We start from the raw sequence: 15,020 nt of genomic DNA, 5'->3' as shown, positions 1-15,020 counted from the left end.
GCCCAGGGTGCCAGGCCCTGCATCGGACGCACCTGCACGGAACCGAGCTAGGCAGACTTCCACACGCGCGGGCACACACACACACACACCCCCTCAGAGGTCACAGCGGGAGGGCGCCGGGCCCTTCACATCGCTGCTTTACCCAACACTCCCGGTCGTCCGTCGTGGCCACGGCTTACTTTCTCTGAGTAAACCTCCTCTCTTCCCAATAATGCTAGCCAGCGGCTATGCCCCAGAGCACAGACTGCCCGGGGCTCTCCTCCATGCACGTGGGGAGACCGCGTCGTCATCCGCTCAGCCGCCGCCAGCCGCTGCCAGCCTCGCCCCTCCCGGCTCCCACGGAAGCCATCTGCGGGACCCCACCGTGGGTCTGCTGTTTCCTTTCTGGGAGGACGTCTCCTCCTTGAAACTGGCCAGTAGCACCTCCTCCTCCCACGGACCGAAGCTGAGGAGCCCACGCTGACCCGCCTCCCGCTCCCCACAGGAAGGGGGTGACAGACGCACGTCAGTCACTCCCCTGCAGGGCCATGAAGCCCTAGCCCCGCACTGCTCTTCAGGCCGCCTCGCTGCCCTCCTGCCTCAGGGCCTCCTTCCCGCATTTCCGCTCTCTGAGGCTGCACACGGCACTCGGCTGCTGGCTTTTCTCTTGTTTAGGCGACTGCTTTCCAAAAACAGACTATTTATTTTAAAGATTTATTATTTATTTGAAAGCCAGAGCTACACAGAGAGAGGAGAGGCAGAGAGAGAGAGGTCTTCCATCTGATGGTTCACTCCCCAGATGGCCGCAATGGCAGGAGCTGTGTAAATCCGAAGCCAGGAGCCAGGAGCCTCCTCCTGGTCTCCCACGTGGGTGCAGGGGCCCAAGGACTTGGGCCATTGTCTACTGCTTTTCCAGGCCATGGCAGAGAGCTGGACTGGAAGAGGAGCAGCCGGGACCAGAATCAGCACCCACATGGGATGCCGGCACTTCAGCCCAGGCCATTAACCCACTGCACCACAGCACTGGCTGCAAAAAACAGGCTATTTTTAAAAACATCCCCAGGTAAATGGTATAGATTGATTCATAATGTCTGTGGACGCTGCCCTCAGCAGTCACCTGACTCTTGCTATACATACACGACACTGCAAACACATCGTCCCTACAGAAGCACGCACAGGAAGCCCTGGCTGCTCGTGTGTGTTAGACGTCACAGGCAGCATCGGCCACCGGCTCCTATACATGGGTCCTGACCAGCACTGGCCCCCTGCGCTGGGCACCGTCCCCACACCGAGCACACCGTCAGGGTGTCCACACACCCACCCAGGCACCGCCCCCACACCGAGCACACTGTCGGTGTGTCCACACACCCACCTGGGTAGCCCAGACTTCTGGTCGACCCTGCCCTTCCCACTGGCCAGGCTCCACTCTGGGTCCAGCGTCTTCTTCCGCCTGGACCCCTCATGCTTGAAATCTCCTTCTCTCCACTCAGGTTCTATCTACGCCCAGTGTCTCCGTCTTAGCCAACTCCATCATTTGGCGGACAATGCAAGGAAGTTACGGTTTTGTTATTTTTTTAAAAAAAAGATTTGTGTATTTATTTGAACATCAGAGTTACAGAGAGAGAAAAAACATCTTCCATCTGCTGCTTTACTCCACAGATGGACCCAGCGGCCAGGACTGGGCCAGGCCAAGGCCAGGAGCCAGAGCTTGATCCGGGTCCTCCGTGAGGGTTGCGGGGCCGTCTTCCACTGCCTTCCCAGGTCATTAGTAGGGAGCTGGACCAGGACTCAAACCAGCACCCCTAGAGATGCCAGTGCTGCAGGCAGTGGCTTTACCCACCATGCCCCAAGACCAACGAGAGTTATGTTTTGAAATGTCCTTATTTCATTCACTAAATTACCTGATCAACCTAGAAGGAAAATCATTCCACTTTACATTTAAAAGCATTGCTTCACAGTACGCCAGAAAAGACAGACGCCAATTTTACTCCACATCCTTTACTGGAATTGGTTTCCCTGTGAACCCATTATTCTGCTTTACCCCTAGATTCTGCAAATTGGTTTAGGTCTTTCAAAGCAACTGTACCAGCCGGCACCACAGCTCAATAGATTAATCCTCCGCCTGTGGCGCCAGCACCCCGGGTTCTAGTCCCAGTTGGGGCGCCGGATTCTGTCCCGGTTGCTCCTCTTCCAGGCCAGCTCTCAGTGGAGGATGGCCCAAGTGCTTGGGCCCTGCACCCACATGGGAGACCAGGAGGAAGCACCTGGCTCCTGGCTTCAGATCAGCGCAGTGCGCCAACCACAGCGGCCACTGGAGGGTGAACCAACGGTAAAGGAAGACCCTTCTCTCTGTCCCTCTCTCCCTCACTGTCCACTCTGCCTGTCAAAAAAAAAAAAAAAAAAAGCAACTGTACCATCAGCTGGCAGGCCTTTGAACCTCAAACTAAAACATCTGCAGCTATGGGAGAGCCCAGCGTCACCACAGCACAGCTACGGGACAGCCCGGGGTCACCACAGCACAGCCTCGGGACAGCCCGGGGTCACCACGGCACAGCCGCGGGACAGCCCGGGGTCACCACGGCACTGACATCCTTTTCCTGGCCCTCGTTTTCTCTGACTGGCTCTGCTTCAGCTAAGTGTCGAGATTCTACAAGAGACATCTACATTTTTTCTCCTGTACCTCCTTTTCTTTTTCCTCTGTGTATCTTCCACACGCTCATCCTCAACATTTGCCCCCTCTACCGCTCATGTATTTACATTTTTAATTTCCTCTGCCTTTTCCTCCTCGTGACCCAACCAGCGTCCTCACCCCACCCCTCACCCCTGGGCTGAGCTGTCGCGCTCTGAAATGCTCTCCCCAGTTTCTTCCGCTGTCTGTCTGCATTTCAGAGGTGTGTGTCAAATGGCGTCGAACCCTGGCCACACAGTCACCCATCACAGCACGTTCCCAGAAGGTGGAGTTAACAGTCTAACACGGAGCTGGGACTGACGCTGGGAGCTCTCAGAGCGAGGGCACTGGGCCAGAACGTCCACAGATCCTCCTCCTCTTGCGAGCCAGTGCCTTCTGGGAGCGATCTGTCAATCTGGCCGTGAATATTCTGCATACACCCTGTTGTGTCACCTCCTGTTTTCAGCAAGGACCTGTCGCTCTCTGTTTTGTCTGCTACCTCCCAACCCAGGGGCTCCCGATGAACACCCACGTCCCAGCCCCACCCAGCCTCTCCCTGGGCTCAGCTGGGCAGACAATACAGCAGCCGGGACAGAGCAGGGCTGGAGGGGCTCCCCACTTCCACCAAGACTCAACCACGCAGCGTTGTTCTTTTCAGCCTGGCTTTGAGCACTGCCTTAGCAACACCCACGCCTCCGACCCCACCTCCTGGGACGGTGCTCGGCAGCCCTCCCTCCAAGCTTCTCCGGGCTGCTGGGACGGCGGCACGCTCAGCCTGCAGGGCTCCACCAGCCCCACACGCTTCTCTCTCTCCTACTCTTGTGCACTGCTACTTTCTTTTATTATCTGTCATTCGAATGTGAGAAAAGCACTTCTTTTCCACCCATTTTCAGCCGAACAGGACCACATTCACAAAACTATGGATCTACCAGCTTTCCCCCCAAAATGTAACGTCTCTGTATTTCAGCATGAAGCGAAGCAAAGCGGCCTCCTTTACTTATCCCCCTGCAGCTGACAGACAAGGCACGACCCTGGCTGGCAACACGGCCGAGAGGACTGCAGACTAAGAAAACGGAGAGCTACGCTCTGCCCAGACCGGGGCATAACGCTGTTGGCACAGGACGCCCACGTCCAACCACAGATGTAAAACGCCCCAGGCACAAGTACAGAAACTGACACGCCGGCTTTCAAATTCGTATGCAAATGAGAATAACCTGGAATACAGCAATTTTTAAAAGCAACAACCAAGACCTAAACTGGCAGTTTGATAGTTTCCAAATGGCAGGTAGGTCTCCCACGGGACTGACGCTCCGGTGCTGAGCGCTTCCCGAGACCTGTACGTGTCTGCGCACACAGCTCCACCTGGAGGCGCAAAGCTGAGGAGGGGACAGCACAAGCGTCCGTCAACAGGAAGGTGGACTCCTCACACCGACTCCCAGACACCGGGCAGAGAACAGCACGTGCTGTACACTCCACAAGACAGCGGCCACATCTGCCTGGGGACGCAGGCCAGGGGGAGACTGGGTCACAGAGGCCAGGAACCTCAGAACTGACAGAATTATTTTATTTCTCAATAATTTTAGAGGGAAAAAGTAAAACAAGTAGTCACTCCATTTTAGTATTCAACAATCACTTGCTAAGAGAAGAGAATGGGAGACATTCTTGCTTTAAAATCTATGGTCAGGGGCCGGCGCCATGGCTCACTAGGTTAATCCTCCACCTGCGGCGCCGGCATCCCATATGGGTGCCGGTTCTAGTCCCGTTTGCTCCTCTTCCCATCCAGTTCTCTGCTGTGGCCCAGAGGGCAGTGGAGGATGGCCCAGGTGCTTGGGCCCTGCACCCGCATGGGAGACCAGGAGAAGCACCTGGCTCCTGGCTTTGGATCGGTGCAGCTCTGGCCATAGTGGTCATTTGGGGGGTGAACCAACGGAAGGAAGACCTTTCTCTCTGTCTCTCTCTCACTGTCTGTAATTCTACCTGTCAAATAAATAAATCTTAAAAAAATAAAATCTTTGTCAGCTGAAGACTGATGGAGACACACACTGCTCATAAAGAAGTGTAACTTGTGAGTTTAAGAATTTTCAAAGGTTATGTTACAATATGATACCACCTGATTCTACTTAGTGTTACCCAAGCAATTATGGGGCACAAAATGCCGCTGTATTTCTTGCGTACTAGAGCCAAAGAAATTTTTTTGTCTCTAAGAAATTATAGCTGACTGCTAACATTACTGAAAATAACATTCAGTGACCTAGGAAGCAAAACAAGTTGGAAGAACACGTAACAAAAAGCTGATGGTGTGTGTGGTGACTGGTAGCAGAATCAGGGTAACTTCTACTTTCATCAGTTTGTCTTTTTACGCTTTTCTTATTTTATACAGTAACTAACACTAACACTACTATGGAAAAGGACTGCTGTACTGCTACATGTATCTATCACATGGCTTCAATCAATGATTCTAATTGCACAGGGGGGACAAAGCCAACCCAGGTCTAACGGACTTACGGAACACCTTCACTGATACACGAACTCTTGGCACGCGTCAGACGGACTCCGGACACGCACGGGAAGGGCTCGCTTACCCTAGCCAGGCAGTAGTCCTTAGGGTTCTCCTTCTCCAAGCCATACTTCTCCAAAGCCTCAGCCACAGCGAAGTCTGCAGGATCTGTAGTGGACAGCAGGATCGTCTTGTAGGGAATATTTGGCTTTAAACTATCTGCGTAAATCCTCAACGTTCCACCTGAAAGAAACGGACAGACGGCTTTGAGCACGACCTTGGCCAGCAAGACCGTGACGCCGCAGTTACTCACGGGAGAGCACAGAACCGCCTGATCGGTGCTCTCATCCCCGTCCGCGACGCCCGCCAGCGACTCCGCCGCAGGGAACGTCCTCTCACGGCCGCCGTCCAGCCTCCCAGTGCCGTGACCCTCCCCAGCGCCTCTGCCGCCGGGAACGTCCTCTCACGGCCGCCGTCCAAGCCTCCCTGTGCCGCAGGGAACGTCCTCTCACGGCCGCCGTCCAAGCCTCCCTGTGCCGCAGGGAACGTCCTCTCACGGCCGCCGTCCAGCCTCCCTGTGCCGCAGGGAACGTCCTCTCACGGCCGCCGTCCAAGCCTCCCAGTGCCGTGACCCTCCCCGGCGCCTCTGCCGCAGGGAGCACCCTCTCACGGCCGCCGTCCAGCCTCCCAGTGCCGTGACCCTCTCCGGCGCCTCTGCCGCAGGGAACGCCCTCTCACGGCCGCCATCCAAGCCCAGCAGTCGCTGCGTGATGCCTGACTTCGGTTCTCGCGCACCCAGACAGGAAGGACGCCTGAGCTCCAGAGCTGCTTCCTTCACCCTCCCTCCCTGCCTCGCCCACGTCCCTCCGCCGGCTCCAGCTTCCACGGATAGAAACCCCTGAGTCAGGCCATCGCAGGGACCCAGGAGACCTGCGCCCAGGGCTCTTCACGGGGCTCTGCCTCCAGAGCAGGGCTGCAGGCCCCTCCAGGGACGGCAGAGACCGCCACTCTCCGCTGCGCGCCCGTGGGAGCACGGCACGGGGCTGTCCTGCGGTGCTCCGTTTTGTCTGCACGGTCCTCTCTTATGGAACTGTGATGCATGGCGCATCACCACCTGCAACCCACTTACAGCCCAGGTTTAATCAGCCCTGCAAGCTCCGTCCGCACGGGGACAGTGGAGGAGCAGTGAGGCCGGCCCTCTGCACACCGCCGCAGTGCGTCGGGGGACACTCTGACGTCTCCAGGCCCCGCATCCTCACTGTCAAGCAGGAGAGCCAGGCCTTGCAGCCCCCGGCGCAGGCTCTGACCTCCTGGGATCCGGCTCCTCCAACGCTGGCAGAGTCACTGTGGCTACTGAATCACCTCCCACTCCGTGTTCTCCTTGCAGGAAGTTTGGTACAAACTGCAATGTGCTCGCTTAGCTCACACGAAAGAATGTTGGTGTTTCAGAAGTCACCGAGACAGCACTATGAACGCAGATCTGCTGAGTCAGGCCAGGGGTACCCTCAGCACAGACTCACACTGCCCAGTGCAGAGGGCACAGCCAGCCACGGGGCGACAGGGCGTGCGCCCATCCTCGAAGGGCAGCGTTCCAGTGGGGAGGGGGACCGCAGGGGAGAGCACTCACAGGAAAACACGCCACGAGGATGGCGGTCCGGTCGCCGAGAGTTTCCTGAGCCCTGCTGAGTCGGCCAAGACCAGCATTTGAGCTGGGACCTCTGGGAAGCCCGGAGGGCAAGGCCCCAGTGGGTCTGAGCCAGGCCCTGGAGAGTAGGCTCTCCCCACGCCACGCTGCAGCCCTCGGCACCTGATCGCTCTCTGCTGGCAGGTGCAGCCCTGACGTTACTCACAGGAAGAGCGCGTGGAGACAGGGCCCGGCGCCTCCAGACTGAACCCACCCGACAACCACAGAGCAGAGAGCTTCTGCTGTGACGCTGAGGAGCGAGCCGACGTCCTCAGCCGGCCGCTGCAGAGAAACGCGAACGGCCAGACAGCGGGCTTCGCTACAGCACTTTCCTCCTGCTACAGCCCAGGTAAGCACCTTGTGGTCCCAGCACCTTCCTCCTGCTACAGCCCAGGTAAGCACCTTGTGGTCCCAGCACCTTCCTCCCGCTACAGCCCAGGTAAGCACCTTGTGGTCCCAGCACCTTCCTCCTGCTACAGCCCAGGTAAGCACCTTGTGGTCCCAGCACCTTCCTCCCGCTACAGCCCAGGTAAGCACCTTGTGGTCCCAAACCAACAGACCGCAGCGCTGCAAAGACCGTTTGGTCTGAAAGCGTCAAGGCGGGAAGCTCACAGGACACGACTAAGACACCCAGCGCAGCGCCACGGCCACCTGATCTGGGCAGCGCTCCTGGTCCAGCACAGACACAGCCGCAGGCGGCACTCCCGGCAGCCTCTCTCTTGCGTCAGGCTGAGCGCGTCAGACGTCGTCTAAACCTGTGATCGGGTGTAGTGAACGGAAGGTTCAGGCCCCCAACACAGAAAGGCAGGAAGCAGGCGGGCTTTAGGCCGAAAAGCTGAAGCCACGGCGCTGCCACGGGAGACACCACCTCCCAGCACGGGGCACAGCGACATGCTGACACCGTGAAGCTCTGGCACGGCCCAATCCACTCTGCCAACAGAGTTCCCCGCAGACTGCTGCCCCTTCTGCAAGTGGACACACGAGGCACACGGGCCACGCACGGGCTCCCCACTGCACCCCACCCCGGCCTAGCACCCTCTGCTCTCGCGGGTGCAGCGTGAAGCTGAGGGAGGGGCGGCAGCAGCTCCCCCGGGATTCTCCACAGTCTGCACAACTTTCTCGGTGCAGGAACCGCGGTGGTGCCTGGGAGCCGAGTACCGGTGCCCTGAGTCATGAGACGGGGACCTCGGGAGAGAGGGGAGGGGTGAGGGGGCCTGGGGTGAGAGGGGAGGGGAGGGGGGACCTGGGGTGACAGAGAGGAGGGGACCTGGGGTGAGAGGGGAGGGGTGGGGGGACCTGGGGGTGAGAGGGGAGGGGTGAGGGGACCTGGGGTGAGAGGGGAGGGGTGGGGGACCTGGGGTGAGAGGGGAGGGGTGAGGGGACCTGGGGGTGAGAGGGGGAGGAGTGAGGGGACCTGGGGTGAGAGGGGAGGGGTGAGGGGACCTGGGGTGAGAGGGGAGGGGTGGGGGACCTGGGGTGAGAGGGGAGGGGTGAGGGACCTGGGGAGGGAGAGGAGGGGTGAGGGGACCTGGGGTGACAGGGAGGAGTGAGGGGACCTGGGGTGACAGGGAGGAGTGAGGGGACCTGGGGTGACAGGGAGGAGTGAGGGGACCTGGGGTGACAGGGAGGAGGGTCTCCGGCCGTCATCCTCAGGGAAGTGGCACCCACAGATGCCCGTGTCCCCCGCCATGCTGCAGATCAACTCAAGAGCAGGGCAGTCACAGTGTCAAGGCTCTGTTTTTCTGAATAACAAACAACAAACTGAGCACTGCGGCTTCCCGGATATTAACCTCCAACAGTTCTCTTGCTAAGGAAATTTGGCCGCCTACAGTCCTGGACATCTTACAAGGGACCCCTCTGACAGACACGCCCACCTGGGAGGGCCGGCCACACCCCTCTGACAGACACGCCCACCTGGGAGGGCCGGCCACACCCCTCTGACAGACACGCCCACCTGGGAGGGTCGGCCACACCCCTCGGACAGACACGCCCACCTGGGTCGGCCACACCCCTCGGACAGACACGCCCACCTGGGTCGGCCACACCCCTCGGACAGACACGCCCACCTGGGGGGTCGGCCACACCCCTCGGACAGGCACGCCCACCTGGGGGGGTTGGCCACACCCCTCGGACAGGCACGCCCACCTGGGGGGTCGGCCACACCCCTCGGACAGACACGCCCACCTGGGGGGTCGGCCACACCCCTCGGACAGACACGCCCACCTGGGTCGGCCACACCCCTCGGACAGACACGCCCACCTGGGAGGGCCGGCCACACCCCTCTGACAGACACGCCCACCTGGGGGGTTGGCCACACCCCTCGGACAGACACGCCCACCTGGGTCGGCCACACCCCTCGGACAGACACGCCCACCTGGGAGGGCCGGCCACACCCCTCTGACAGACACGCCCACCTGGGAGGGCCGGCCACACCCCTCGGACAGACACGCCCACCTGGGTCGGCCACACCCCTCGGACAGACACGCCCACCTGGGTCGGCCACACCCCTCGGACAGACACGCCCACCTGGGGGGTCGGCCACACCCCTCGGACAGGCACGCCCACCTGGGGGGGTTGGCCACACCCCTCGGACAGGCACGCCCACCTGGGGGGTCGGCCACACCCCTCGGACAGACACGCCCACCTGGGGGGGTCGGCCACACCCCTCGGACAGACACGCCCACCTGGGGGGTCGGCCACACCCCTCGGACAGGCACGCCCACCTGGGAGGGCCGGCCACACCCCTCGGACAGACACGCCCACCTGGGGGGTCGGCCACACCCCTCGGACAGGCACGCCCACCTGGGAGGGCCGGCCACACCCCTCGGACAGACACGCCCACCTGGGTCGGCCACACCCCTCGGACAGACACGCCCACCTGGGTCGGCCACACCCCTCGGACAGGCACGCCCACCTGGGGGGGTCGGCCACACCCCTCGGACAGGCACGCCCACCTGGGAGGGTCGGCCACACCCCTCGGACAGGCACGCCCACCTGGGAGGGTCGGCCACACCCCTCAGACAGACACGCCCACCTGGGAGGGCCAGCCACACCCCTCGGACAGACAAGTCCACCTGGGAGGGTCGGCTGCCTCTGCCTGCGCTCTGAGGGTCTCTGCCCTCTGCCCTCTGCCCCCTGACGAGTCTCCTATCCGCTCTGGCATCTTACTCACTTCCACCCACGCCTGGCGATGCTGCCTCCCGTAGCCACGCGTCTCCCAATCTGCAGAAGGGTCTGGCACAGAGCCTCCGACCCAGCAGCCTGGGGCTCCCTTCTCCCCCGATCACCGAATCTGATCACTGAAGAAAACCCAGCTCCCCCCACAAGGCCTTCCGTCCTGCCACCCAGCCACCTCCGCACAGCTGGAACCGGGGCTTGTCCTCGGTGAAGCCGGGCCTGCTGGTGGCCGCTCCTCATGTCAGCTCTTCCATAGCCTAGGCCGCTCCCTCTAAGCCTCGCGTCGCCGCTGCGGCCGGGCGCTTACTCCTCTCACGGGCAATCCACACGCCAGCTCCGATCACGCTCCCAAGCCCATTTTCCCCTGTCCTCCAGCTGACCTCCCAGACTGCAGCCTCTGCACTGCAAGCTTCCTGGATCCCGGCTTAGAACCCGTCCACAGCCTACTAACCAAGGGCACGGACGCCCCTCCCAGCGCACAGCGGCGAGGAAGAATGAAAACCTCCCAGTTTGACTTAAAACACTGCTGTAACTCACACTGGAGCTTCGCAGCATAAAAACACGACTTTCACTTATAAACACCGATACTACCGACCTTCACCACGCCTCACACCCCCGAGGCCACCCGACTACACCCCAGGGGACCAGGGACTCCTGCTCAGGAACCACTGTGACGACGCTGCCACACTCCCGCCGCGGCACACCGCCTCTGGGTCTGGCACACAGCAGCACACGCTTGTACTGCTTTTTGGGTCATGTGTTGTAAATCATTTCCTGCCTGACTGAACAGCCCAGGACACGTGTCAGAGACAACCAGGCGGGTCCTGACAGGCATCCAGTTTGGTTTTCACAGAACCAGCAGCCCCTCCCTCTCCAGCACGACGCGTCCTGTGCAATGTGTGACGAAGACTCGGGGCTCCGGACACGCAGGGAAGGCCGGCGCAGCAAGGAAGCCTCCAGGCCAGCGGCTACCTGGACACCTAACAACACACGGCAACGGCCTGAGTGCCCAGTCGTCTCTGTCACAGGGCGGGGCTGGGTGACCCTGCACCTACACCCACAGCCCCTGGAGCTGCCTGCCATGTCTGCGTGTCCCCACGGCTTCACGTGCTGACGTGTGGTCCTCATGTCAAGTATGAAGTATGAAATTAACCTGACCACGGAGACTGGAGGACCAGACAGGGTCATCCGGGTGGGGCCCCAGACTGAATCCTGGGAGCCAGCCCAGAAGAGGCGCTCGGGCAGCGCACACCCACACGTCCCCTCACACGCCCCCTCGGGGCTCTCCTCCCTAAACCTTACCCCGTCTCTGGTGCTGTGTATCTGCAACAGGAGACAGTGAGGGAGTAGACATGGGCTGGGAGGGGCTGCTGACGGAACAGTGGGGCCCAGGAGGCCACAGTGCACGCGGACAACCTGAGCACACGGCAAAACCCTTGGCGCTCAGGAGTGTTCTCAGAGAAAAGGGTTAAAACCAAGCATTTCTTCTGGGTCAAAACCACTCCCAACGAGGCTGGACGCAGCAAACCCGCCACTCAAGTGCGGCAACCTTGGCGTCCGCCGTGTTCAGGCGCACCCACACGGTACCAGTCTGCTACACGTGAGCCCGGAAAGGAACCGTGGGGCTGAAGGCCCTAAACCGGAACAGCCCTCGAGGGTAAGGATCACCTTTGAAACAAGTCGTTACACCATTATTTAACGAGCAAAATTATTTGTAACATTTAATTCTGTTAAGTATCTTTTCGTCGACCTCAATGAAAAGCTAATTACAAATAAAGGTTTTAAGTGAAATAGCTAAAAATATACGAAACTAACTTGTAGCTCAATAAAGTCACTTGTTTCACCCCCTGATCCGCACGGCCCTCAGAAACAGAGCTTTCTCCAGGCCACACAGCCCACACAGGAGGAGGCCGGGAGGCCTGCAGGGACAAAAGCTGGCCTCCTGAAACACACCTTGTTACCTTGCAGGTCGGTTTTTGAAACACAAATCCCTAGAATAAAACCTGCGTGTAAAGCCACACAGGAGGAACCTAACTCCACGGGAGCCAGCGCAGCGGACGCCGTGCCCACAGCAACCCCAGGAAACATGAACCGCTCGGGCGTCGCGATGCTGGGAGGTCACCGCGATCACGTCGCACAGAAACTACGCTGACTGACACGGTTAGGAAGCAAGACTTTTCCTGCAGAAGACACTCGGACTTTCTAAACCAAGACAGCTTAAAGGAACAGGTCTGGACAGGAAACGGAGATGACTGGCCGTCCCATCGCACAGGAGGCTACCCAAGAGCCCTGGGGTTAGCCAAGGCACAGGGGCCAACCAGAGGAGACTCCCGCTGACGCCAGCTGGTGATTCCAGAACTAGTGAGGACAGCGACAGCAACGGGTCAGAGACACTGGCATTTAAATCCAAGAGCCCATTACAAAGGCTTAAAACTCACTGGTCCCCATCGAGGGCACTACGGTAACTCTCCTCCAAAGCTGCGGCCTTCGGCGTTCACCTAATCCAGGAAACAAGTAAGCTAAGAGGGGACGGTAAACGGCGACAAGCGACGCGGTCAGCGACATTCACAAGCAATGACCGAGTGCTTCCAACAAGCTGGGGGGTAATCAGAGACAGGCAGGAAACTCGACTGTCAGCTGAGAGGTGCGGGCACCGCTGGAGTCTAGAACTGTCGGAGGCAACCCGGGGAGCCACAGCGGTGCCCGGGCCACAGCTGCGGTAAAATTACCATCAAGTCCGCTCTCACAACCGTGGTCACAGCACTGCGCAGTTGCAGGAACACCCACCCTTCAGGAGAACACCCCCACAGATGACGTGACACGCGTGGTAGCGGAGGCAATGTGGCTTGGAACAAGGCACACGAGTTGCTAATTACCAAAACCCGTACCTCGTTCTGTTCCCCAAATATTTGAAATTTTCCAAAATAAAAAAAACAAAACAGCGATACATGCACGGCAGGACCCATGGACTAAGCCCGTGTCTGGTGAGGAGCGTGCGTCTCTTCTCCAAGGCCACGCGGGGAGCACCTTGTTACGAGAGCGCAGTCGCACATCAAGGTGCAAGGAAACCCCCAACGGAGGAGCAGAGTTCGCGGGGCTCCCACCTGAGTCAGGCCGCCCGTCGGAGCTGCGGAATTCCTGCATCCTCTTCTCCAGCTTCTGCTGCCTCCGTCGCTTCATCACCACCTCAGGGTTGGAAATGGTGCGCGTGAAGCTGGTCTCGGGCATGTCCTTGTACACCTCGGCTGCCAGGCGCGAGTTCTCCCTGTGGGGGAAAGCACAGCCGCCCTCAGTCAAAACGCAGAGGTCCCCGGCTACCTCCGCAGCCTAACAGTGTGTCCTGGGCCATCTGCCCGGTGCTCATCACTAGGAGACCATAATTAAACTGTGTGCGTTTATTTAACTGCTGTGTTTTCCAGAAAGCTCTAAGGGACAGGACAGTTGATACCGTTTAGTGGTTTCTACCAGTGTCGTCCTAGAGCAGATCACAGCGGTGATATGATACCACAACATTCCAACGAGAAATAAAGAGGATTAAATCTAGTTTACTAAAACCCAGTCTCACTGTATAGAATGGTGAGCTAAACAGTAAATAAAGATAAAAAGGTGTTATGCTTGGCTAAGCTTTATACATGTACTTTTAAAATTTTTAATAAAAACAGTTTGATTAAAAATCAAGTAAGCTTTTAAAAACGTCATGCTGAACCTTCTAAGCAATTCCCTTTCTCGAATGCACCACCCCATGAACGAAGCTGACACACAGAGCCAACCAGACAGTCCCAGTGGCCAGCCCTGCTTGCCCCTGGTTCTCTTCCGAAATGAGGACTCTCCCGGCGCAGATGTCTGTGCCCCAGCCTCCTGTGCTCCGGCGCTCAGGGACTCACTCCCTGGCCACGCTGCCCGGCGCAGAAACAGCTGAGGACTCGCGGGCCACCCACGTCCACACCAAGGAGGCAGTATTCAGTATCCACACATAAACAACACTTACACTGGGGGGAGACAAGCTGCACAAGAACCAACAGGCTAATCAGTGTGAAAAGACAGCACCTTACTAAAGACAAAGCGAAGCCGGCTGTTCGGACAGACACTGAGCAATTAAAGCGACAGGGAAGCAGCACTAGCAAACACCGCAGTTGGTGCCGACCGACAGCGAGCTGCCCGTGCCCGAGCCGCCGGCCGCTGACGGCGGCCAGGAGCTGCCCGCTCCAAGGAGGCAGGACGCCCAGTTCCGCTGTCTCTGCTGTTTCAATGAAAACACGGTGATTCTCTCACTTCTTCAGCTCTGTGGCCAGAGCACTCAAAGCTCCTGGGTAAAGTGTACACGTGGGAAGGGGCCGTGGAGCCGTCCAAGGGGACGGCTTTTCTGCCCGGCCTTGCCAGCCCCCGACCAGGAGCCAAGTGCACCTCCAGTACATAAGGAAGCACTGCTCCTTCAGTGACCAGAGCCACAGAAGCAAGAAGAGGACCCACGGAGGAGACCCCGGCGTCGGGCGTCCACCAACGCGGACCAGGGAGTGCCTGGGGCTTCCAGAGTGCACGGGGGGGGGGGGGGGGGGGGGGGGCTGTCAGCGACAAACCCTGGTCCGTAACACCCGTCATCTCCCTACAGGACGCGAAGCGTGTCCAATAAAACGTACGCCTGACAGCCACGCTTCTAGCGACGCCCCGCGGCACACACTTACGTGTCATCCCGGGGAGAGGCCGGTCCTCCCGGTCGGACGCCTGTCTCAGGGCCTCTTTTTCTCTCTTCTTCTTTTCCTTCTTCTCTTTCTTCGAGAGCGTTCTCTTGAAATTCTGGATGACGCCTTCTTTCTCCTGCTTCTCAGGTCCGTTACTCTGAGCCTTCTGATAAAAGTAACGCATCAACATGTCGGCCCCGCAGTGACCACACCAGCACCGCACCTGCCAGCCCAGGACCGCTATGGGCACAGAAAGGTCTAGGGTGGCCACGTTCTCTTAACTGGGCTGACGGCTACACGGGTGCACTCGTCAAAGCCAAACCACCTACTCACGAT

The 15,020-nt window shown here is 59.1% G+C and overlaps 1 protein-coding gene across 2 annotated transcripts in view; it reads right to left on the bottom strand.

Moving 5' to 3' along the window:
* Positions 1 to 15,020, bottom strand: part of AFDN (afadin, adherens junction formation factor) — a 146,968-nt gene that overhangs the window by 77,574 nt on the left and 54,374 nt on the right. For both annotated transcript variants that reach the window (XM_062187033.1, XM_062187034.1), the window contains exons 4-6: positions 14,678 to 14,850; positions 13,110 to 13,270; positions 5,230 to 5,387 (exon numbers count right to left, since the gene is read on the bottom strand). In XM_062187033.1, coding sequence (XP_062043017.1) covers positions 5,230 to 5,387; positions 13,110 to 13,270; positions 14,678 to 14,850 — 492 coding nt within the window. The remainder of the gene's footprint in view (positions 1 to 5,229; positions 5,388 to 13,109; positions 13,271 to 14,677; positions 14,851 to 15,020) is intronic.

Source organism: Lepus europaeus, chromosome 3 (assembly GCF_033115175.1).
Source record: "Lepus europaeus isolate LE1 chromosome 3, mLepTim1.pri, whole genome shotgun sequence".
NCBI classification, from domain to species: domain Eukaryota; kingdom Metazoa; phylum Chordata; class Mammalia; order Lagomorpha; family Leporidae; genus Lepus; species Lepus europaeus.
The sequence above is the reverse complement of the archived record's forward strand: the minus strand, read 5'-3'. Positions and strand labels throughout refer to the sequence as shown.